Genomic DNA, 24,375 nt, shown 5'->3' with positions numbered 1-24,375 from the left:
AAGAGAGGCTGCTCAATACCCACCAGGTCTTGGTAATTACCAATACACTCTGTGCCAGAGGGGCTGACTTCAAAACCTTCATTGCAGTCACAGCGGTAACTCCCCACCGTGTTGATGCAGCGGCCGTTGGGGCAGATTCCAGGCTTGGTGCGACACTCGTTCTCATCTAGGAAGGAAGGAACCGCAAAGAGCTGCGGTGAGGCACAGGACAAATTTCAGCTTTCCATGAGTCCCCACGCTACCGCTCAGTTTGAAATGCCCTCACATAGTCCTTGAGGACTACTTCCACATCCTTAGGCAGCTGAAAAACACATCCACCCGCCCTGGACCTCTCCCAAAGCAGGGTGGCCGAGTACCCGGCTTCCCTGGTTTGCACATTCTCCACCTGCAAGTGGCCAAGCTGCTGGGCTAGGAGTGGAGCTGGGCCCGCTCTGCATTCCCGCTGTGCCTAATACTGTGCAGGTCTGGGCTGTCCAGTGCTGGCCCTTCCAAAAGCAGCTCAGTGCAAAGAAGTTTGACACAGACATGGAAGGACTCGACAGAAAGGACACGTGGCATAATGCTGTGTCATCCTGTGCTGGAACTGCGTAGACCCATGGGTCCAGAGATGAACAGGGGTTTTGTGTGTGTAGGCATCTAGTAGGACATACAGGAAGTTCTGACACATGGGAAACCCTGGGGAGGAGCTGTTTGACAGAAGGACATAAAATAAAGCTACAGGGACAATGCCTAGAAGAGGATGGTCTCCAGCCCCACTGGGAACCCCTCCCAGCCTAGTCCTTGGTACCTGTGCAGCCCTCTCCATCGGGCCTGCGTTGCATTCCTGGTGGGCAGATGCACATGAAGGTGCCAATGAGATTCTTGCACAGCATCCCTCGAGACTCGCAGTCGTGCAGTCCCTCTGCACACTCATCCAGATCTGCAACCGAGAACCTCATGAGACCATGTCCAGCCTGCCGGCTCTGCAGCACTGTGAGTGCTCACATCTGCACTGCTCCGCCAATCCCTACTGCCTTGGTCCAGGCTGGCTGGCACACAGCATAGACACCAAGGTAGGTGAGAGATGCCAGCTCAGAAGTCCTGCCTTCTCTCTGTACAGCACCAGAGACCAGCTAAGTGCAGGGGGCTGGGGAGAGTGTGGGAGCTCGCCTGATGGGTGCGGAAGGGGATTTTACCTCTGCACATTCTTCTGTCTTCTCGGAGGGCGTATCCCGATGGGCAGGTGCACTCGTAGGAGCCAAAGGTGTTGATGCAGCGGAAGGCACAGAGCAGGGGATTCAGGGCACATTCATTGATATCTGGGAGGCAGGAGAGAGGAGAGAGCTCGACTCTGTGCTCTCAGCAGAGTCAGCTGGGCAGTAACAGTGGTGGACCTCCCCAGGATGGACTCCCCCCCCTCCCCATGCATTCATCTCATGAGAACTTTGTTCCACCAAGGCTTCCTGTCATGGCCGCCGGTTGCAGAGGGACAGACACCTGGTGGCTCAGCAGCTTTGATGGGGACAGGGTCCTGGCTCCTTGGTGAGGCAGCTCCTGCATTTAGGCAGGTCTCCAGACCTCCTCCTAGGCTCCAGCCTCAGAGGAAGCCGAAGGGGACCAGCGCTGATGTACGCGCTCATGTGCAGATGAGCCCCAGCCAGCTTTTCTGCACTTTCCATTGGAGGCTGACCTGAACTGCTGCTCACCCAGGCAGTGACCCACATGGCCCAGTATGCAATGGGGGTGAAGGGGTTGCCCCACAGCAGCATTACCTTCGCATGTCATCATGGGACCTGGCTCAAAGCCCTCATCACAGGCGCACTCGAAGCCGCCCACCACGTTGGTGCAGGTGCCGTTCCCACAAGGGTTGCCAATGGAGCACTCATCGGTATCTGGAGGAAGCCGGGACCACGTTAGGTGGATATGTTAGACAGGAAAGGTGCAGGTTGGTCTCTTCTTGCAGCCAGAGCATTCAACCAAGCCCAGCAAAGCCAGGAGCCGGGGTAAAAAGCAAAGGGACAGGGGGAAGCAAGTTCCTTCTCTACACGCACACGCTCATAGCCTCTGACATAAGGAGGACAAAAGCAAGACGGAGCAGGTACTCCCCATGCAGACCCTTACCCACGCAGTTGACTCCTGTGTAGTCCAGGTTGTACCCGAAGGGGCACTCGCAGCGGAAGGACCCATCGGTGTTAATGCAGGCCCCATTTATGCAGACACCCAGGTTCTCTGAGCACTCATTAACATCTAGAAGGGAAACCAAGGCAGTGAAACCTCATGTGAGCATGTAGTCAGAAACATAACCCTGCCCTCTCAGGGCTGACCCTGCAATCCCAGATACTCCCCTCTCCAGAGCCGGGGGCTGAACCTTTGGTGAGCAGTCAGAGACCATGAGCTTGGGAGGGCACCCAGTCCTATGTCCCTCCCCTCCTGCCACTGGGATTCAACCCTACTCTCCAGATAGCCTAAGTTTGGTTGCTTCTAGGCAACCCCCCCCAACCCAAAAACAAATTTCTTGTCATCCCTAGATCAGACCTTACCTTCTCGGGTGTCACCTGGGCCTGGGATGGCTCCATGGCCATATGGACACAGCTCCTGGAAGGCAACTGGAAGAAAGCAGAAAAAGTGAGATATGCTTAAAAGTGCTTCCACTCACAGAAGCTGAAGTGTGCTTTGGAGGCTCCTAGAGCATGACTGAGAGCTCGGCAGCTCACTGCTCATGGGAGGCCACAAAACCCCAGCTGGTTGGAAAACACCTGTGCTTGCCTTGGATCTGGAGGCGCTGAGATGCTTTTGCCTTATCTAAAGGCCCTGCAGAGAACTGAGAGCAGATCCAAAGCAGAAATAAGCCTGACTGTGGTTGCTGGAGACCCAGGGAATACTGAAGTCCAGTAAGGGCTACTAGGTTTCACGGCAGTACTCTCCAGATGGAGGAGCCCACTTTGCTGGATGGTTTGCATTGCTGGTTGTCTTGCCTGACCTGCACACCTTCCCCACACTCTGCGCATGTTGGAGACACACGCAGCCATCTCTCCCGTGGAGCTAGGTCCCAGCACGCCTACCGTTTCCTTCCTGCGGGCACAGCTCACAGGGGTCTCCCCAGCCTTCTCCTGGCATCTTGCTGCAGCAACACCGAGCCTTGGTGGTGTTGAAGGCCTTGGGGACAGAGCACTTTCCGTTGTCAAAGCGAGTGAAGCAGAAGCTCTGGCGAGTATCTGTAGGAGGATGGGGAAATGCACAGGTCATTGCAGACGTCCAGGACGGTTATGCTCCCCTCCCCACCATGATGAGCTGCACTCACCAAAGCATCGTCGGCCGTTATCAGACAGCACAAAGCCTGGAGGGCAGACACACTGGAAGCTGCCAGGGGTATTGGTGCATGTCCCGAAAAGGCAGATGTTGGGCTCCTCTTCACACTCGTTGATATCTGGGTGCACCAGGGACATACTACTTACAGAGCAGCCAAAGGTCACTTCTTTCCTCATTGCATTAAAATCAGCTGAGGCTGTGATGTCATGGGAGCTCCCATGCCTGCAGGACATCACCCCGGCCCTAACCCTTAACCCACCCTCAGGGCGAATGGGACAACGAAGAGGCCAGGGCACAGCAAAGCCACCGAGCCTCCTCCGTCGTGGGAGCAGGCCTTGCCTTGCTCTGTGTCCAATTGCTTTCAGGAAGATATTTGGGGGTGGTGATGCATGCCCCAGCCCACTCAGGAAGAATACGGTTGTTCTGGGAATAGTCCGAGGTGACCACATGCTGTGCTGGAAATGGAGGAGGCAGAGAGCCAACATTACCGATGCAGTTGTCGTTCTGCACCTCGTACCCAGGGGGGCAGATACAGCGGAAGGAGCCCTCCAGGTTCTGGCAGGTGCCCGGGGAGCAGGTCCCAGGCAGGCTCACGCACTCGTTGATGTCTGCGGAGGAGGGGAAATAACCAGCGATAGTGTCTGTGCTCAGCTCGGAGGACTTGGGTGCAGGGTACCTTACTGCACTCAGGCCCTACCTGCAGCTGCACCCTGCTTTGCCCAAAAGATGCAAGGGAAGCAGATAAGACATTTTTCAGGATGTTCTACCTTGTGTACCCTGGGAACATGGACTCAGCCCTGCAGGACCTGGTGCTGCAGGAGGCAGAGCGGTGGACACAAGTAACCAGCGTACAATGCGCCTGTCTGCCCCCACAGCCCCTGCCTGCAGGATAGTTCCCAAGGCATCCCTGGTACAACTCTGCATGCTTTAGGGGCATGGACAGGACAACATTTCTCCTCGCTGCCTGCAGGTCTCAGCATAGGGAAAGGGACTGGTTTGACTGTTCCCTGCATTGCTGGAAGGGAGATGCAGGCATAGTGGGGCCCAGTTCAGCTCTCCATGGGCAGTCAAACGAGCAAGGCTTTGGCTCCAGAGGACTTGGGGCCTTGTGAGCAGTTCTGGATAGTCCACTGCTCAGTTGCCTCTGGTGGGACCAGCTTGGGGACCACGTCTCATAGCGCTGCACAGTGTCATCCGTGCCAACATACAGCTCAACCCACTGAGAAGGGCCAGCCTGCTGCCCGGACACTCACCTACACAGTTCTTCCCATCAGGGGTCCGGTCATACCCCTCTTGGCACAGGCACTGGAAGGAGCCGATGCTGTTGATGCACTGGCCGTTTCGACACACCTGCCCCACCAGGGATGAACACTCATCAATGTCTGTGGGAGGGAAATGATAAGCACAACGGGAAGAGATACGCACAGCATGTGAGTGTCAGTGTGCCGCCTTAACCAGCCCTACACCTCTGACACATTCGGCTACACCCCTACCAGGTGACCCCCAGAACTGACCCCCCCGTATGCCACTGTGTGACACCCCATGCCCCGCAGCCGTTGCCACGTTGACCTCAGTCAGCTATCCGTGTGGTCAGGATTTCATGCAACTCACCCATGCAGTCGTTATTGTGCGTTAGCTCAAAGCCAGGGAAGCAGAGGCAGTTGTAGGAGCCAACTGTGTTCTTGCAGGTCCCGTTTCCACAGGGCTGTCGGTCACACTCATCAATATCTGCAGAGAGAAGGTCACAGCTGATTCAGGGACTGAGTGAGCTGACAGCCACCGTCTTGGGTGTGCAGACAGGGTCCAGGCATCTGCACAACACCCCTGTGGCTTGCAGGGACAGCCTGGGATCAAGAGGACACAGTGGCCCTTGGCTGTCCTTGGCACTACCCAGCAGGTGCTGGAGAGAGCTCACATCCATCCTGATATCTGATTCACACGGCAAGGCTGCGGCAGTCACACTGACCCATGCACATGGTCTGCTCCCCTGTGGCCTTGAAGCCGTTGTGGCAGATGCAGACGTAGCTGCCCTCGGTGTCAACGCAGTCCCCATGGCTGCAGACATTGGGGATCTCCTGGCATTCGTTGCGACCTAAAACAAAGCAAAGTGGGCACTAGTGAGCAGAAGGGATGGACCAAGCGGGAAAAGCTGAGGCACTGGCCTTCCGCAGACCCCTGCCTGCTGGTGGGAAGCTGTGCCTGTGAGCAGCAGCACAGCAGAACGGGGTCTTGGTTTTCTGAGAGGTGGCTTCACAGAGCACAAGATTCATGCACTACCATCTCCAAAAAAAATAAATTTAATTGGAGAAAATGGCCTGAGCTGCCAGACTAAAGCTGCACTTCACAGTGACCTTTTCTCACCCCTCAGGAGCCCACAGTCCCTGGGAATTGTTCCAAAAGTACAGGTATGCCATAATCACAGCACAGCCAGGTCATAGTCCCCAGGCTTGACAAAAGACCAGGAAGCCATGCGTGGGACTGGCACGTCCTTCATCCTGTCCTTCCTTGGGTCCACACATGGTGGTCGGCAAAACCATCTGAAGAGCCTAGGCAGGGGTGTCAGCGCCTCGCACACGTGTCTCTGGAATAGGTAGCAAAGAGCTCCCATCTTACCCACGCAGGCTCCGCTAGGCGACAGCTTGTATCCAGTTGAGCATTCGCACCTGTAACTGCCCGGGATGTTGATGCAGTCGGCGTTGCGCTGGCAGAGGTTCTCCCCACTGCTGCATTCATCGATGTCTGTGGGAGGAGAGCAATGCAAACCTTGACTGTGCAGAGTGCCAAGCGCTCACCAGGCACCATCATCCTGGTAGGGCTGGAGCGGCTCAGTGGAGTCAACTGAATTTTAACCCTTGGTTTGCTCCAACCAGGGTCAATTTTCAACCTTTTTCTATTGCTTTGCAATAAAATAATGAATTTTAGTTACAGCTCAAAACTTTGAAACACTCACATTTACAAACTTTTTATAAACCCCCCCAAAAAACAGAGGAGGGGAAAATCAGACAGGAACATGAATGAAAACGAGCAATTTTTGTCCAACCATTGATGCGGAAAATGACGAAGATTTCCAGAAGGCTGAGAACATGTCTGCTGACAGCCCTCACCCTGGTGCCCCAAGAGGTGGGGAGATGCTAGTGCCACGCTGAGAACCCCCACCCTCCTGGGCACCCTTGGCAGCGTCGCCCTGGCTGCCCCGTTACCTTCGCAGATGAGCAGGATGTTGTTGTAGCTGAATCCAATGGGACACTCGCACCTGAAGCTGCCAATTTGGTTGATGCAGACACCGTTCGTGCAGATAGCAGGGATCTCACTGCACTCATCAATATCTGCACACAGACAGTATCTCTCAGCATCACGGGAAGGCAGCAGGGAGGAAAGCATCCCCCATAGCTGGGAGACAGCTGCCCTTGTTCGTTCTAAAAAGAAGACTAGCAGGAAAGGGCCACCAGACAAACAGTGGAGCAACTCTTGGAGGATTCATACTGGATCCTGCAGATCATGCCAGGCCAGGGCCGCTCTGCAGAGGTCTGGGTACACAACAGAGCCACACAAGACTCCAAGTTGTAGGAGCCACGGGATCGCTGGCAGAGCCTGCACAGCACATGTTGGGAGGGATCCTACTCAGGACATCCGCCTTGTTTTCTCCGAGTGTGTCTCTGCAGTAACACGGACACTTGCTCAGGCTCTGGGACCAGGCTGCAAATGGGAAGTCCAAGGGGTCACTGAAACACTGAGATGGCTCGAGGGTCCCTGACTGTCGCTGCGCCCACCACAATCCACCACCAGCCCTGCAGCCCCACACTGATACCCCTCTGTTGAACTTTCTTCCTGAGAGCAGGAGATGAACTCATCTCCTTCCTCTTCAGTCCCCTGGCTGGCACTGCCAAGGCCAGGTGAAGCAATGATTAACTAGTCTGTTGTCTCACAAACTACCAGCGGGTCCATTTTTCAAGACTGCAAAACATCCATGGACAAGCCCACAAATCCCAGGACTTTCAACAGCACCTCTGGCTTTCCATCTACCAAAACACAAACCTGAAACCCTCGGCTCTCAGCGGTGCCCTGCTGCTGTAGGGCCGGTGCTGCTGGCAGTGTGAGTGCCAGGGCTATCACGGGTCCCGATCTACCTGGCCACTGGCCACCATCTGTGGTCACTGGCCACCTGTCTCTCCAGGTGGGACAGAAACCAAGGGACAATTGCAAACGTGGGGAGGTCTGAGCAGCCCAGCCACTCAGGACATAGGCTTGAAGGCTTGGCCAGCTGCTTGCAGCCTGTTTGCCACCTCTTTTCCTTCTCTCTCCTCTGCTCAGGGCTTAATTTGCTAAGGGAGGGGAAGGGAAGAAGTTCACAGGCACCGTGGGAAGAAAGCAGAGAGGCAGAGAGCAGACCTGGCTCCGCAGGGCATGGGGGCTCTACTCACCGATCGGCTTCCCTGTGTGGATGTCGATGATAAACCCAGGGGCCTGGTTCCCACACAGGATCTGGTACTCGGCTGGAAGGGGAACACCAAGGTCATGGCCATGTCCAGCGGGCAGAGTCGGGTGGAGCAAGGGACGAGAGGGACAGGGGCCAACTATGGCTGGAGTGAGCGGAGAGGGGGTCTGACAGGCAGGAGGGGATCTGCACAGTGCTTGGCCAGGAGTCGCGGGGGCCGGCACATGGGGAACCCCAAGAACACGTATGGCACCAGGCAAAGGGCTTACACGCGCATGCACTGCAGGGCACATACACACACACACTAAAAGGCGTGCACACACATGGCATCTGTGTGCCTCACACGTGGGTACAGACTCCTCCACGCAGCGCACGGCCAGCACTTCCCGCTGCAACGTTGCCACCCGTGCCCAGCCTGCCCGCGCAGCCCAGACCCACTGCCTGCCCACGCATCCCACACATCATTTCCTCTCCCCAGATACTGTCCCAGTCCTTTGTGTCCTTCTAGTGCAACGCATGTCCCCACAGCGCTCACCCACAGGTGCTGCCTGCCAGACATGATGCTCTCCCTTCTGCCCCTCTATTTTGTTAGTGTCTGTGCCTCAAAGTACACGGGATCGCCGGAAAAGCGAGGGGGCGGCCATGGTATCAAGATGCCCTTCCAGAAAGATTGACTTACGGCTGGCTGGTGTGGGGCAGGGCTCACATGGCTTGTTCCAGGCCTTGCCAATGTTGTAGGAGCAGCAGCACATCTTCTTGGTCATGTTGAAGGAGAGCTCGTTCTCACACGTGTCGTTGTAGTTGCGATAGCACACGCTCTTCCTCATGTCTGCAAAGGCAGCGCAGACAGCATCTTGTGCCAGCCCCAGGAATGGGTGCTGCTGGCCCCAGGGCACTCATTGCTGGGGGTACGCCACCCTCTCCTGTCCTGGTGCTCAGGCACTGCAGGTGACACACAGGGGAGCCCAGCAAAGTGGCTGCAGCGATGGGCTGAAGCCCCGCTCTGGTGAGAGCGTTGGGTCCTGCCCCATAGCAGGCAGTGGCAATTCTCTGCTGGGTCTCTCACCGCCCTGTGCCAGCCACTCTCCCTATAACTGCTGGCAGGACAAATGTTAGCCCCTCCAGCACGGGCAACGTGCACGGCGTAGGGGCAGGGATGCGGTGAGGCACTGGTGAACTCAGGCGTCCCGAGTCCCAGCCCCGGCTCCCAGCACTTCTGCTCCGTCCGCTCAGCCACGTTACCCACACCGTGCTGCCCACAGCACAACCCAGGGGTCACGCACAGGCAGGGCACTGCCCGACCCCTTCTTGCAGATTCGGAACATGCCGTACCCATGCAGTTATTTCCTCCGTTGACTTGCATATACTCAGGGGGGCACACGCAGGTGTAGTTGCCGAGGGTGTTGTAGCAGGTCCCAGGGCCGCAGATCCCAATGTGAGCAGAGCACTCATCAATATCTGCCGAATAAAGAAGATTGGAGGTCAAAACACTGGGCACAGGTGGAGAAGGGCCTGACAGAGGGTTGGGGGTAGGCTCGGCACAAGGTACAGATGGGCCTGGCACAGGAACCAGGCTGGCCTGGCACTGGGAAAGGGGACAGGGTTTGTGATGAGGATGGGAAGCCTGGAAGAGAAAGGGGAAGGGATTCTGCCAACCACTCCTAGGGCAGCCCAGATACATGAACAACTCTGTTGCACACACATGCACGCACACACGTGTGCCACACATGCCAGGCACACAGACAAGCACAGGCACCACGGTGTAGCTACCTTCACAGATGCGTGTGTCCTCGTTGAGGTAGTAGCCAAGGGGGCACTCACACTGGAAGCTGCCAAAAGTGTTCACGCAGTTGCCGCCCTGGCAGAGGCCTGGCAGCTCCTGGCACTCGTCGATATCTGAGGAGGGAGAGCAGCCGGGAGGTGTTCACTGCCTGCCAGACCAGCCCAGGCAGTGCCTTCACCCCAGGAATCCCAGCAGGTTCATCTCACCACCTCCAGACCCTGCCGGTGCCCGAGCGGCTCGGCCAGGTGGCCAGGGCACGTCCGAGGAGAGCACACACTTGCTGTTCATCATTTGGTGGTCAGGGGCTCGGCGGGCACCCAGCCAGCCCAGTGCCAGGGCAGACAGTGCCCATATGGGGCTGGGCTCCCCCAGCACCCAAGCCCCTGGTGAGGGGGGCATGGGGGCCGGGTAGGCTTACCTTCCAGGATGACGGTGATGGGGTTGGGCCGGAAACCTTCTCCTCCAGGGCACAAGGTCTTGTACTCGGCTGCGGAAAAAGTCAGTCAGGGGGATCCTGAGCTGAGCGGGCTCCCACGAAACAGAAGGGGTAGGGAGAACCAGGAGAAACCCAGGAGAAATAGGCCATGAGGATGGTGACAGTGGTCCAGCTGGAGCAGCCTGACTCCCATCGCATGCCAAGCCAACTTAGTCACCCTGTCTCTGCCTCTCCACCCTTGAATGGGGTTATTCTACGTCCACTGCCCTCCCCCAGCCCACTGGACTAGGAATGAAAGATCCCAACCTGGATCCCCCAGGCACAACCAGCCTGGTCTCCCCCATCCCACTTCACCTCTCCCCTGCCCTGGTCCGCCTGTCTAGCCCTGCACTGACACAACAGGGTTGCCTTCTCAGATTGCCTCAGCTTCCCTTGCTCCATCGTGATGATAGAATATCCTGGTCCCAGGATCCCCCAGCCTGAGTTGAGAAGCCATAGGGAAGCGGCCCCATCTCTCTTCTCTGCTCCATGCTGCCCATCTGGCCCATGCCCAAAGTTCACCCCAGACATTTTCCCAACTCACTCGTGTTGGCTGGAGGACAAAGCTCGCAGGGGTTGCCCCATGCACGACCCAGCGAGCAGCAGCAGGATGCCCGAGTGACCCCAACTCCGATTTCTGCGCTGCAGGAGATCCCCCCATCTCCTCGATCCTGGGTGTCCAGGAAGCAGTTCCCAACACGGGTATCTGCACAGAGACAGTAGTGGGTGAGCAAAGCCTCTCCAGTAAAGACTTGTGTGCACAGGAGGAATGAATGGCACTATTGCCTCAAGAAGCAGGGAGAGGGATAAGGCCCCAGTCCTGTCCCAGATGTCCACAGTGTCAGCTACCTGTCTTGTAGGAAACCACATCCAGACTGTCCTTGCAGCTCATGACTTTGGGAACCCTTCAAGAATGAAGTGTGCCCAGCTTGTCTGGTAAAAGCCACACTATATCATACAGAGGTGGCCTGTCTTCAGTATGGCTAGGGAGCAGGACCCAAATAATGCTATCAGTAACCCTGGGCCTTTCAAGAAACAAACACTTAAGAATAGCTCCAGAGCAGCCCAGGCAGCTGTTAATGGTGCCATCTCCACTGGCAAGTTCTCCCGCCTTACGGTGCCAGTTTGTACCGGCACTTTGCTATCTCTATGGCTCAGGCTGAAAGAATAACATTGCTTCAACCAGGAGAGCACCCACACTGGTGACACAAGGTGGGCCAGGCTTAACAGGAGGTAGGTACTCTGCTGCCGCTGAAGGGTTAAGCCCATCATGGACAGCCAGGTATTTGGCAGGGCAGATCGTGGTCAGCCACCCCAGTCTTTGGTAGTGGCCAGCTGCAGCTACGTGGGACCAACAAGAAGGACCACCAAGGTCTTGGATGGAAGGTGTGCTCTCCACACAGGTCCCCACTCACCCACACAGCCCACACCAGTGGGGTTCAGCTCAAAGTCCTGTGGACAGTTGCACAGGTAGCTGCCAGGGGTGTTGACACACAGGCCGTTGATACAGTTCACAGGGTCTGCACATTCATTGATGTCTGAAAAGATGGAAAGAAGAAGACTGAAAAGAAAGATGATGACTGCCACAGAAACCACAGCCCCAGCCCTAAGCTCTGCACTGTGCGTTCAGGGTGTATCCCCATGACCACGGTGTTCCTAAGGCTCTTCACGTGATAGTAGGCAAAGCCCTTCTAGAAACAGACCTTGGCTTGTCCTACCTCACACCACCCTGCCCAGAGTCAGAAGAAAGGAGCAGAGCCACACCGAGCTTTCCCTCCTATCTACTGAAGGCCCACCCTTCCAGCAGCATCGAGGCCTTGCCAAGAGCAAAGACACATCACCACATCGTGCGTAGTTGTCTTCAGGCTGCTAGTGCCACTCCCTGTCATGGTTGGGGCAAGCTCATACCAGCAGATCACAGGGCAGTGATCCTCATCCCACAGTCCCGTGAAAGTCCTATACCTGTGCAGTTGCCTCCGCTCCTGTCCAGTTCATAGCCATCATCACAGGCGCAGCGGAACATCCCGGGCAGGTTCTGGCAGGTCCCAAAGACACAGATATTTTGGAAGGTGCATTCATCAATGTCTGCAAAACAGGGAGAGCTGGGGACTCAGGATCTGGCAGAGTGAGGGCCAGGACAGGCCTCTCCTGCTCCCATGTCAAAGCAGAGCCACGGCCTAGCTGTGGGTAACCCATCTCAGGATGGTTCTAGTGCCATGGGGTACCACCTCTTGGGTGAGCAGGACCAGGCATGCTGTGTGTACGCCCTCTCCCCTCACCCCTGTTTGGCTGATTGTCCCCACCTTGCATGGGTCCTTGGCTTAGCCCAGCCTCTCTGCAGGCTGGGAACCAACTCCTGTAAGTGGAAGAGCTGGCACCTCGGGAGCCTTGCACCACCAGGTGATGGTGGGTCTTGCTTAGTAATGGATCAGGTGGCGACAGTGCAGTGGAGAGACCAAGGCCAGGAAGGAGGTGGACACTGGATCTCCAGGAGCAGCAGTCAAAACGCTGGGCACTTACCCTGGCAGGCCTTGCTGTCCTCTGTGGGATTGAAGCCCATCTCGCACTCGCAGCGGTAACCCCCAGGTGCATTGAGACACTGTCCATTCTCACACAGGTTCACATTGTCTGCACACTCGTCCACATCTAGAAAGAGTCAAGCATGAGACTGACATGGTGTTCACCCAAAGATGGGAGCTCCCCTCAGCTTGCCCAGAAAATTCCCACAAGCTTGTTCCCCCCGCTCTGCTGGGAGGCTGTGAGGAGGGAGCTGCAATACTTCTCATTGCCTTGATCCTCCCCAAACACCTGCTGAGAAGAAGGTGGATCTCTGCTGAAGGTATCTGAGCAGGCTATGGTGCAGGGCAGGCTGCAGTGGCTTTTGGGGAACATCTGGTTTGGGGAACCCCAGACACAGGCAGCCAGGTGCTAAGCCAGGCTGGTGGTTAAGAGGGGGTGACACCGTGTCCCCGCAGGATGCCCAAGCCATGTTCCTGCTGCCAATTGAGTCTACAGGCCTCACCTGAGCAGGAGAAGCCATCCCCGTTGAAGCCTTCTCGGCAGGCACAGCGGTAGGAGCCTGGTGTGTTGACGCAGTTGGCATTCAGGTTGCACTTGTGCTCTTCAGTTGCACACTCGTCCAGATCTGGGCAGGGAGAACACCCTGGTCAGTGTTTTGCCTCTGGCCTTTCCTCTAAGCCTGGGTAGCTAGTGCAGGGCCCAGGGAGGCACGCAGATGGCCCAGGAGACGGCAGCCTCCAGGCACTTGGAAGTGCTCATGAGGCTCCAACACATCTCTGTGAGCCTCTCTGGCCATGAGACACTCCCCTGGCAGTGCTGACACAGACAATATGGCAGTGAGACACTTTCACACCCCCGCCCCCCACAATCCCAGTACCTCCCCAGTTCAGACACGCGTATCCATACACAGACCCTTACATCCCTTCATACACACCACACACGTGCCAGTAAGTCCCTGCACTCATATACACACACCAACACATCCCTACACACCTCCCACACGTGTGTATCCCTGCATACATACCACACCGTGCCCCAACTCATCGCCACACAGCTACATTGCCAATCTGACAATGACATTCATCCACGCTCATCTCAATACCATGCCCACACACTCCGCATCCCACAAATACATTCCCTCGCTCCCACATTCATGGCTTCACAGACACGGTTGCAGAGCCTGACAGTGCAACACCCGTATGCCCACACGTACAGTCCCTCTCTGTCACACACCCACATCTCTCCACACTTCCATAAATCCTCATGCAGGGCTCCTGGGGCTCAAGAGCATTTTAAACGCAGGTGTCAGCTCAGCTTAGCCTTCACAGGTGCCCACAGAGCACCTGGACACACGAACGTCCTCTCCTGGGATGAGAACTCACCATTGCACTTCAGCCCGTCTCCAAGCCAGCCTGTGCGACACTTGCATTTGAAGCTCCCGGGCACGTTGATGCAGGAGGCGTGCATGTCGCAGTTGTGAGCCCCGATCTCACATTCATCAATGTCTGCAGGAAGGAAGGACGGACATCAGAGCTGACACAGCTCAGCTCCCCCAGGAGAAGAGAGGGCAGCCAGGTACAATCCTGCTAACGGGTCTGGGTACCAATGGCTCCTGGGAGTCTGAACCCCAGGGGACGGGAACAAGGTGCTTTGGGGAACAGGCTGCCTGGAGTCGTTCCCTTGAGCTGAAGGGCTGATCTGTGCTCACCCCTGGAAGACGAAGACAAAAGGAAGGGCAGGCCTCTGGCTTGGCTATAAACTAGGGAAGTGTCAATTCCTGCCTGCAGCCTGCCTTCCTGGCAATCTCTGCCTGCCCAGGAGGGGCTCCCAGCACACAACCACATCCCTAGGTGTCCACAGCATCCCCCAGTACAGGGATGGTTTTCTCTCCAAGGCAGCCGCAGGAGGTGTTTGTGAAGGCTCCTACCAGCACCCTTAGCTCCAGGTCTGGTGTGTTCCCACCTGTGCAGCCTGTGGTTCCCTTCTTGACGAAGTAGCCCAGCTGGCAGTGACAGATAAAGGAGCCCTTTGTGTTTTCACACTCGCCGTGCAGACAGATGTTAGGGTTGAGATCACATTCATTCACATCTGCAGGAGAAAAAGGACTTGCTTGGAACATCACAAGAACCATGACCTGGCTCTGGGGCAACCCTCTGTATCCCTTCTTCCCTCCAACAGCAGCCTCGTGATGCAGTGCTGGCACGTGCCCAGGGCACAGCCTTGTCCTCACCGATACAGGTCTTCATGTCCAGGGATGCCATGAAGCCATCGAAGCAGAGGCAGCGGTACTCCCCAGGGATGTTAGTGCACTGCCCACCGTCACAGATGTCTGGATTATCCTCACATTCATCAATATCTAGAGAGAGGAGACAATCGCCAAAGTAAAGAGGTTAGAGCCAGTGAAAGGGTATTGTGGGAGCAGGAGGGGGCAGGCGGGAGTCACAGGAGGGGCTTTGCTCCAGATTGTGTAGCTGCAGGACTCTGGAGCCTGTAACGAGGGGCTGGACATTGCAGTGCAAAGCAAAACCATCTGTCCAGGGAAATCACCTCTCTGGAAGCGCCTTAAAAATGAGACCCCCTCACCCTGAAGCCAATGCTATGGCTGACTGGCAGTGGACGCAGAGGTCCCTGAGGCAGCACCTACGAGAGCCAAGCTGACTGCTCACCTGCACACGATCTCTTGTCCGGCATCAATGCGTAGCCTTCGCTGCAGCTGCATTCATAGCTGCCCTCCGAGTTGGAGCAGTGTGTGTCACAGCCGCCGTTGGTTATGGTGCACTCATCAATGTCTGGGGGGAGAAGGGAGAGGTCAGGCAGCTGCTTGGGTGGCGGGCTGGGATACGTGCCTTGCAGCAGAGCTGCTCAGACACAGTGCCAGTAACAGAGACAAGGTGGGAGAGGTGCTGAAGAGGAAACAAAGCTCCCCCAGCCAGAAGAAAGCACCTCTTGCCTTCTCTGCAGCTCACAGTAGTCTCACAGCTGATGACAGCCCCTTACCCGTAGTGCCAGTCTGGGTGTAGCTCAACCAGGAGGTTCCCCCCTTGCCTTACCCTCAGACACCCCACTGAGCATCGTAAGAGGTATGAGGCCAGGAGGGATCTGGATGCATACTGGGGTCTTGGCATGGGTGTTTGGCAAAGGGGAGCACTCACCGACACAGCCCTGCCTGTCCAGTGTGGCCTGGAAGCCCGAATCACACGCGCACTGGTAGGTACCGATGACGTTGACGCAGCGTCCGTTGCGACACAGGTTGTCGCTAAGGGAGCATTCGTTGATATCTGCGGTGGGAAGGAGAGTTTGAGCAGCCAGCCGTGCTGATGCCACATTAGGCATCATTTGATACCCATCCCTGGGTACTCCCCACCTACTGCTGTCTCCAAACTGAATTTGTCATTGCCCCGTTGCCCCTTCAGTGAACAGCAGGTAGAACAACAGACATCATAAATGCAGTGAAACCCTGGGAGTGACCTCGGTCCCTCCTGGATGAGTGTGTTCTACCCACATACGGGATTGGAAGGAGAGATTCATGTGCCCAGCATGAGATCCAAGTCTCCCTGTATCATTACCCTTGAACAGGCTCTGATCATAACATAGCTTTCCATCATCTCACCTATGCAAGTGTTCCCTTCAGAAGTCAGCTCATGTCCAGGGGGGCAGATGCATTCAAAGCTGCCATCTGTGTTCATGCAGATCCCGCCTCGGCACAGCAGCGGGTCCCGCTCGCACTCATTGATATCTGCAGAGAATGACATGAAATGAGGTGGATTGTCCCCTTCAGCTGGGTTTTCCAAATAATGGGGTGGGGCTGGTGCCATGCACCCCAGTCCCATCACCAGAGATATAACCCAAAACAGAGGATTGTATCACAAAATTAACAGGGTAGCGAATCCAGGGCTTGGGCGAGTCCAGTGGACTTACGGTTGAAGTACGCATTTCGGGAAATCACAACTCTTGCCTTGACCTCAGTAGAACGTAAAGCGTAACATCAGGAGGAGAGAAGTTATTAGCTTTGTGCAGATTAGCCAGCAAGGACCAGGAGGACAGTTCCTAGCTCGCATCCCACCTATCTTAGTACATTTTCACAAGTCCCATCAGCAGAGGGAGAGTTCCTCGGAAAATGTGTAGTTTGTTTGATAGAAGGCTAACAGACAGGCTTTCTTGGTAACAGCCTTCGGAGTAGTTCCAGTATCACGCACAGGGCTAGGAAATAGTCTGTACATTTCTGAAAATATCACATATGGACAAAGAGATTGAATTTACTAGGAACTGGAGAAATTGCTGAAATAGATTAAACTGCTGAGAGAGAGATGTGATCCAGCCAAAGATGAAACCAGGCTGCTGGCAGTAAAAAAGAAAAAAAAAAAAAGAAAAAAGAAAAAAAAAAACCCAAGTGATAGAAAAGTTTATAAATGCCAGACTAAAAAACACAAACAAGGGAAACCACTAGAATGGTGCACTGGTGATGGTTGGAAACAAAAAACAACAGAAGGAGGAGATGAAGCACTGCAAGTATCAAAACTGGGAAGCCTTCTTATCGATTCGTTATCCATGGCCCCTGGAGAAAGCTCTTTGTGATCTGCTATGATATTGTACAGGTGACAGTCTTTGTGATACTTGTGGTGCTTCACAGTGCAAGTTATGCTCTTTGGAAGGGCAAGCGCTGGATGAATCTGATCCTCTAACTTTGGAAACAGGAATGTGAGAATGAGGTTCTCTATTTTGGTCCCAGAGTAGATTAAAAAGATTTTGCATTCTTGCATGCCCCTAGAATTGACTCAAGATGTCCTGCACTGACAGTAAGAGAGCAAAAAGAGGGAAGCCTCCCTGGAACTGCTCAGAGATTCATCCGTCCACAGCTGTGTTCTGAGAAACGTGCAAATCAGAAGACAAAGCCGTTGGGTGTAACATAAATGAACTGAGGGAGCTAAAAAAATGCCCTCAAGAACCCCTTAGTGACAGCAGACAAAGGGAGCAATGTCAGATATATTTAAAGAAACCATTTTCTTCTCATATGTTTATTTTTCTGATTCCAACCTTGTAATTAAGAATGGAATCTTTCACCTTACTTGAATAAAACACTGTTGAGATTTTCAGCTTATCTACAGCTAAAGTGGACTGGAATACATCTGACAACGGGGGTGACGGGCCCCTGTCAAACAGTCCCACAGGACCCATGCCTCCAGTTCTCCGTGGTGGGAGACTGTTCCTAACGAACTGCAGGACGCAGGTTCAGTGCTGATGTTGTTTATTGCCAGGGGCTGGCAAGAATTCCTTCCTCATGAGGCTGAAGCCAAGTTCTTTTGCCAAACACAGGTGGGAAGAAGTTAACCCTTGACCACGGGAAATGCTGTAGTGTCACGACACCCTTTGCGGTGAAATGACTCAATCCCATGTCACCTAGAAAAAAGGATAAGGTGGAATCATGCAGATAATAGTGAGCATTAAAAAAAGAACAATGAAACACAGCATCCTTACGTAAAGATAACAGAAATCTCATTGCTGAAAGAAGTTAGCAGGCCACCAGTGGGGACTGTGACATTCTCAGTATCTCAGAAATGGAGGAGGAGGAGGAGGAGGAGGAGGAGGAGGAGGAGGAGGATCAGTGTGATCTGTGGTAACCCATACTACAAATTGCACAGAAAAGACAGAAAAACATGCCAGTGGCAGGGCGGTGATATATTTTAAAGAACCCAGAGACTCAAATATGAAAAATAAATAAATGGTATTGAATCATGCCACAGATTGATGTGGTTTGAAAGTCCAAGCCAACGCAGAAAGAGCAGAATATTAAGACTAGGTCAGTCAGACAAGTTAGTCTGGCTAGACAGATGAGAAGAGGAACATGGTATGCCAGGAATTAGAGGACGGCAACAGTCTGGCTGACTTGTTGGAGACGAACTGAGGTACTGAGGTCATTGATGGGATTTTTTTTTTAAGCTACAAACAAGAATTATTAAATTGAAAACAGATGAGAATCTGACAGAATAAAAACAAGCGTAGGCCAGATGGGAGGAGCTGTAAAGAATTATCTGCGGATAAAGGACGATTGAATGGGCAGGTGAAAGGGAGCCCTTACAATTATAACTGGAAATAGAGTGGGGTAGAAGAATGCAGATGATCTACCAGAGCTTCTCATGAAGGACTTGACCTGTGCAAATGTTTGGGGAACGGGACAGGGGCCTGATTAATGGTTGAGGCTGGTACGAAGTTGCTGCAGATTCAAATCCCAAGGAAAGGTGCAGAAACAGCAACAGCTGATTAGATATCACATGTAAGAGACCAGGTTGAGAGTAATTTTAGAAAAGATTCAGTGGAAAGCAGCCCAAGAAAAATTGGATGAATCAGCAAGATTCAGAGCTAGAAGAGACAAGCTCTCAAAGGTGAGCCTCTTTCTGAGCAAGGTGTATCTCCATGTTTTCATGCCAGTGGCAGTGGAGGCATTTGATTTAATGGCACACGGCTGTAGGATGTACAATGACAGCAGGAGGCCAAGCAGTGCTATAAAGACCAAAGCTTAATATGTCTCCTAATATAGGAGTGGAAATAATAGGTCTACTAATCTCAGCGGTGATCTAACGACGATATAACTGACAGCTACTTGCAAGGAACATACATTATCTAGAAAAGGGACCGTGCTACACGTAACAGGATTTAAATGATTGATGTGGTATGTGAGACATCATTTAGGGCAGGTAGATGAACCAAGTTAAGAAGGTAACTGTGGTGGCGTGGATAGGGTACCACACAAAAAGGTCTACAAGTTGAGAAACATTCCGCAATGGTGTTTGAAAATACATGTAATTTAATGTAAGGGTTGAACATATGATATTAATAATGTCTGGAGATGGATGTACTTTTAGAGTGTGGATATGAAAATAATCAGTGGCAGAAGAAATAATAGATGGGTAACACAAGGCTGAAAAGAAGTAGAAGGAGGTGGGACGTCACACAAAGGAAACGGCCAAGTATGTACGAGAATTGCAGCTCACAGCCACTGAGTTCAAGCTGCTGGCCTGGCAGAGCTCCACTGTGTACTAGCCAATCCCCAGTATAAAGGTTGCCATCTCCCTACGTAGCAGGAATGAAAATACCAGGCATGGATCCTGTCCCAGCTCAGTGGCAATGCCAGGCTCCAGCTGCAGCTCCAGCTGCTGGTGGTTGAAACAAGAGGAAAGGTTAGTGGCCAAGGTTTGGTGCAAGGGAAGGTCCAAGCGAAGGCAGAGTACAAAATGAAGAAGAATGAGCATTGTAGAAGTACGTGAACAAGTACAAGATGAAAAAGGAAATACAAGGCCTTAGTCTTACGTAAAAAAAGGAAGGCAACATTGCACTGGGATTGCAGGGAAATGCCCTTTGGGCACAGCAAGCAGGAAAGGGATGGGAAAGAACTTGAGAAAAGCTGCTTGGTGGCCCCTTGGGCTCCCAGCGTGAGCTCCCCTGTGGACCCCCACAGCTGAGGTAACGGTGGCCAGGAGGTGGCAGGGCAGGACCAACGATGTCCCATGAGTGTCATGGCAGGAAGAGCCCAGGATGCTCCCCTGGGCCTGGCGCTACACCCAGTGTCCTCCCTGATGCTGGCCTGGGCTGCCAGTCTCCTTCCCCAGCTCATGGGGCACCTCCAGCCCAGGTGCTGGGCACAGGCTCTGGCCTCTGGTCCAGGAGGTCCTCATAAATAGAGGTCTCTGAGGGAAGGCTCCCAGTTTTGGACCCACGTCTGGCAACATTCTCATGGTCTGTCCTTGCTCTGCATGGTACAGAGCCCTGGGGCACTGCTAACAGAGACAGCATGGGGCCCGTCACTGGTGGACTATTGGCCCATGTAAGGCACAGCACCCATGCAGGAGGCAGAGGCTACAGCTCTGTCTCTTTGCCCTCCTTCTCTGGAGGGATCTGGGGCTCAAGCCAAACCTTGGTAGGGACATGGCCTCTCCCTTTATGTCCTCCAGCTTTGAGAGCCTGTGCTGTGTCTCATGAACCCCTGACTTCACTTTGCATATGCTTTGCTGTCCTCCCAGGGTTACATCTATGGTGCTCTCAGCTACACACACAGCATTCCTCTCTCTCTCTCTCTGCGTGCTGCCCTTCAGCCCAGCTCTGCCTTTGCAGTCAAAGCAAGGCAGAAGACTCACTACCCTGGGGAGAGCAGAGGCTGCCAGGGCTCCCTGCAGCACAGGGACTCCCACAACTCCCCCAGAGGGCAATGAAGAGATTTGGCTTGATACCAGGGAACATAGAGCCAGACAGACAGGTAGCCGGACAGCCAGATGCACAGAGAGCAGCTTGGCACGAAGCCCTTTGTCAGATCTGGCACCAGCTACTTTATTCCCTGTCGCAAAAGAGTAAGGGTGCTGCCCTGCCCCAGAGACAAGTCCTTACCCATGCAGTTCTTCATCATCATGAAGCCACTCTCGTAGCCTTCGAAGCACTCGCACTCGAAGCTGCCCGGCGTGTTGACACAGGTGCCGTGGCCACACAGGTCTGGTGAGATGCGGCACTCATCGATATCTGTGGGGATGAAGACCAGCTAGTGGAGGCAGGACAGACTACAAGCACCACTACAGCTGGCACTGGGCTGCCTGTACTGCACATCACATTCAATGAACAAGGACTGGCAGGTCTGACCCAGCAGACCAAGGAACTCCTCTTCCTGAAGGGAGAGACAGCAGTTAAGCTTGCTCTCTGGTGCAGGACTGACCCTTCATCCCACCAGCTGGAGGAGCCTTCTGCTCATGGTCCTGCCCTTGGCTTCTCAGTATGTCCCTAAGATAACTGCCACGATTCCTCTGGGTACCACCATCACGCTAAGCATCCCACAAGGCAGGCAAGGCAGCAAGATGGGCAAGAGTGGTCCGGAGGAGGGCTGCTCTTCCCTTACCTGTGCAGTTCCTTTCCTCAGCATCCAAAGCAAAGCCGTTGCCACAGAGACACCTGAAGCTGCCAATGGTGTTTCGACAGGTCCCATGAGTGCACAGGCCAGAGAAGACCTTACATTCATTCACATCTGTGGGTGAAGGCAGAACAGCAGTGTTTCAGGGAGGGGATGTCTGCAATGAACCTAGGGTCCCAGGGCAGGCAGCAGGTTCCTTGGGCTGTAGCTGAGATGGGCTGAGCACAGCCCACAATCAGCAGCTCCTCTCTTTCTTCTCACCTTTGTAGAAGGGCCTTCCTGAAAGCACATCTCCTCGGTTGGCAAAGCCGGGTCCCCTCGGGCAGATGGCCTTGTACTCGCTGGAGCCGATCTTGGGACATTCTTCACAATCGATGCCCCAGGCTGAGCCCACAGAACAGCAGCACATGTCGATCCGGTACTTGCCTGGCAGAGGCTCCGTGCACTCATCTTCATCCCACTTCATGTAGCACTGTTCCACACGCACGTCTGGTGAGAGAGCAGAGCTGAGCCCTTGCCTGCAGCACCTAACCTCTGGTAAAACCAGAGATATCATTTTCTGTGACATAGTTAGCAAGGTTCCTGGAACAGCCTTGGCTGGAGCATCCTCCAAACAATGCTCAGGTATGGGCCATTTATATGAGGCCAACTTGTTTGGGATGCTCCGAGAGATGTAATAGTATGGACATGGCCAGCCTGTGACTGTTGGCAACAGGGCCAGAGAATGGACCCTCCATGGTGTAGTCAGTAGTGCAGATGGCCCCTATGAAGGGCAAAGGTTTGTCACTGTATGCCCAGAAAGCAGCCAGGAGTTGTTTTAGGGCTGCTGGGCCGTGTCATTAACCAGTTGGGTTACCTATTTGGCTACCCCTGAAGTCCACCCAAGGAGAGCGATTGCGTTGCTGGCCGGACCTGGGGACATGAAGTTATGGCAGCCTTGCCTTGGTTAGGCTGTTGGGTTTGGCAGCCCTTACCAGGTATGACGTGCCATCACTCAATTCCCCAGACTGCTGCATGTGGTGGGTAGGGGGTGGTTGGACCTCTGTAGAGAGGGCTGAACAGAGGCCAGGTTCTGGGTGAGATGAGGTGTTCTTACCCACACATGTCCTAGCAGTGCCGTCAAGGGTCAGTCCTTCTGGACACTCGCACCGAAAGGAGCCAGCCGTGTTCACACAGCGTCCGTTTGGGCAGACGCCAGGGAAGACCTCACACTCATTCACATCTGTTGGCACAAAAGCAAGAGACAGGCATGAGAGTGGCACGCGGCCAAGCCCAGTAGGGCCTTGAGGAGGTGGAAGGAGCCCAGAGCTGCCCACCAGACCAAAACTGGCAACTTGTCGCAATGAAAAACACATGCTCCATGCACAGCCACAGCCATGCCCAGGCACTTTTGCAAGGAGGCTGCATTACAAAGCCTTGTCAGAGACAGACAGGCAGGGTGGTCCTGTTGCACGTGTCCATAGTTGGCACAGCACTGACAGAGCAGCACCAGGACTCACAAACATGACTACTGCTGATGGAGCAGCTAAACCTGGAAACCCATTTCCAGGCACACGAATGACAAGAAAATCATCAGTAGTAGTCAGCATGGATTGACCAAGGGGAAGTCATGCTTGATGAACGCAATAAAATTCCGTGATGCAATGACTGGCCTAGTAGATGAGGGAAGAGTGGCAGATATTGTCTACCTAGCCTTCAGTAAGGCCTTTGACACTGTCTCCCAGAAGATGCTCATAGACAAGCTGTTGATGTATGGGCTGGACGAGCAGACAGTGAGGCAGATTGAAAACTGGCTGAATGGCTGGGCCCAGAGAGTGGTCTTCAGTGGCATAAAGCCTAGTTGGAGGCCAGCAACTAGCGGTGTACCCCAGAGGTCAATACTGGGTCTGATCCTCTTTAACATCTTCATTAGTTATCTGGATGATGGGGTAAAATGTGTCCTCAGCAAATTTGCTGATGATACAAAACTGGGAGGAGTGGCTGATACACCAGAAGGTCGTGCTGCCATCCAGAGGGACCTTGGCAGGCTGGAGAAATGCGCTGCCACGAACCTCATGCAGTTCAACAAGGAGAAGTGCAAAAGTCCTGCACCTGGGGAGGATCAACCCCACGCATCACTATACTCTGGGGGTCACCCAGCTGGAAAGCAGCTTGGCAGAAAGGACCTGGGGGTCCTGGTGGACACTAAGTTGAACATGAGTCAGCAACGTGCCCTTGCTGCAAAGAAAGCTAATGATATCCTGGGCTGCATTAAGAGAAGTGTTGCCAGCAGGTCGAGGGAGGCGATCCTTCCCCTCTACTCAGCACTGGTGAGGCCACACCTGGACTGCTGTGTCCAGTTCTGGGCTCCTCAGTGTGAGAGAGAGAGATGGACATACTGGAGAGAGTCCAACAAAGGGCCAGACTCAAAGATGCAGAATAGCAACAAACAAACAATGACCATGTTCTCAATTAAAAAAAAAAAAAAAAAAAAAAAAGTCTTCTGCATCCTGCAGCACTTTACCTTCACACGTGACCCCCTTCATCCTAGCATATCCCCGGGGACAGGCAGTATCTGCAAGAAAACAGAGGAACGTCAGCAAAGAAATGGGCTGCATCCTGCCTTCCTGATCTCTGTGCCAAGCAGAGCCTTACCGATCTCACAGCGCTCACAGGGGCTGCCCCACGCTGCCCCCAGAGTAGCGCAGCACTCCGATTTCAGCGTGGCCCCGTTGATGTTCACCTCGCAACGCCCATCCTGGATGTTCAGCCAGCATGTCCCTTTCATGCTGTCTGTAGGGGCAAAGACAAGGCGTGAGTGAAGAGCTGCTCCTTGGCGGAGGTTCCCAGCTTCATGGCAGCCACGCTGCCACGAGAAGCGGCTATCCCTGAGCCGCAGTGTGACTATGGCTCTCTGGTGTCGCGTTATCTTTTAGGCTGCGGGGCCAAGCACTTTGCAGCACGGACACAGACCGTGCTGGTCCTCAGAGCCCTGTCCCACTGCTGTG

At 54.1% G+C, this 24,375-nt stretch overlaps 1 protein-coding gene across 1 annotated transcript in view; it reads right to left on the bottom strand.

Annotated features, from left to right (window-relative positions):
• LOC143170643 (fibrillin-2-like) overlaps positions 1-24,375 on the bottom strand; it is a 110,972-nt gene that overhangs the window by 6,626 nt on the left and 79,971 nt on the right. Inside the window, exons 20-55 of the mRNA XM_076359091.1 lie at positions 24,023-24,160; positions 23,892-23,942; positions 22,485-22,610; positions 21,650-21,877; positions 21,377-21,502; positions 20,878-21,006; positions 16,112-16,237; positions 15,654-15,779; positions 15,168-15,290; positions 14,732-14,857; positions 14,464-14,589; positions 13,884-14,006; positions 13,004-13,126; positions 12,502-12,627; positions 11,944-12,066; positions 11,397-11,519; positions 10,526-10,687; positions 9,925-9,993; positions 9,494-9,619; positions 9,056-9,181; positions 8,403-8,552; positions 7,710-7,781; positions 6,489-6,614; positions 5,902-6,027; positions 5,255-5,380; positions 4,900-5,016; positions 4,542-4,670; positions 3,777-3,896; positions 3,281-3,406; positions 3,042-3,194; positions 2,520-2,585; positions 2,101-2,226; positions 1,752-1,871; positions 1,176-1,298; positions 788-919; positions 41-166 (exon numbers count right to left, since the gene is read on the bottom strand). Of these exons, the coding sequence (XP_076215206.1) occupies positions 41-166; positions 788-919; positions 1,176-1,298; positions 1,752-1,871; positions 2,101-2,226; positions 2,520-2,585; positions 3,042-3,194; positions 3,281-3,406; positions 3,777-3,896; positions 4,542-4,670; positions 4,900-5,016; positions 5,255-5,380; positions 5,902-6,027; positions 6,489-6,614; positions 7,710-7,781; positions 8,403-8,552; positions 9,056-9,181; positions 9,494-9,619; positions 9,925-9,993; positions 10,526-10,687; positions 11,397-11,519; positions 11,944-12,066; positions 12,502-12,627; positions 13,004-13,126; positions 13,884-14,006; positions 14,464-14,589; positions 14,732-14,857; positions 15,168-15,290; positions 15,654-15,779; positions 16,112-16,237; positions 20,878-21,006; positions 21,377-21,502; positions 21,650-21,877; positions 22,485-22,610; positions 23,892-23,942; positions 24,023-24,160 (4,464 nt within the window). The remainder of the gene's footprint in view (positions 1-40; positions 167-787; positions 920-1,175; positions 1,299-1,751; positions 1,872-2,100; positions 2,227-2,519; positions 2,586-3,041; positions 3,195-3,280; positions 3,407-3,776; positions 3,897-4,541; positions 4,671-4,899; positions 5,017-5,254; positions 5,381-5,901; positions 6,028-6,488; positions 6,615-7,709; positions 7,782-8,402; positions 8,553-9,055; positions 9,182-9,493; positions 9,620-9,924; positions 9,994-10,525; positions 10,688-11,396; positions 11,520-11,943; positions 12,067-12,501; positions 12,628-13,003; positions 13,127-13,883; positions 14,007-14,463; positions 14,590-14,731; positions 14,858-15,167; positions 15,291-15,653; positions 15,780-16,111; positions 16,238-20,877; positions 21,007-21,376; positions 21,503-21,649; positions 21,878-22,484; positions 22,611-23,891; positions 23,943-24,022; positions 24,161-24,375) is intronic.

This window comes from Aptenodytes patagonicus, chromosome 25, assembly GCF_965638725.1.
Source record: "Aptenodytes patagonicus chromosome 25, bAptPat1.pri.cur, whole genome shotgun sequence".
Taxonomy (NCBI): Eukaryota; Metazoa; Chordata; class Aves; order Sphenisciformes; family Spheniscidae; genus Aptenodytes; species Aptenodytes patagonicus.
Note: the sequence above shows the minus strand (reverse complement) of the source record. Positions and strands in the feature narration are given on the sequence as shown.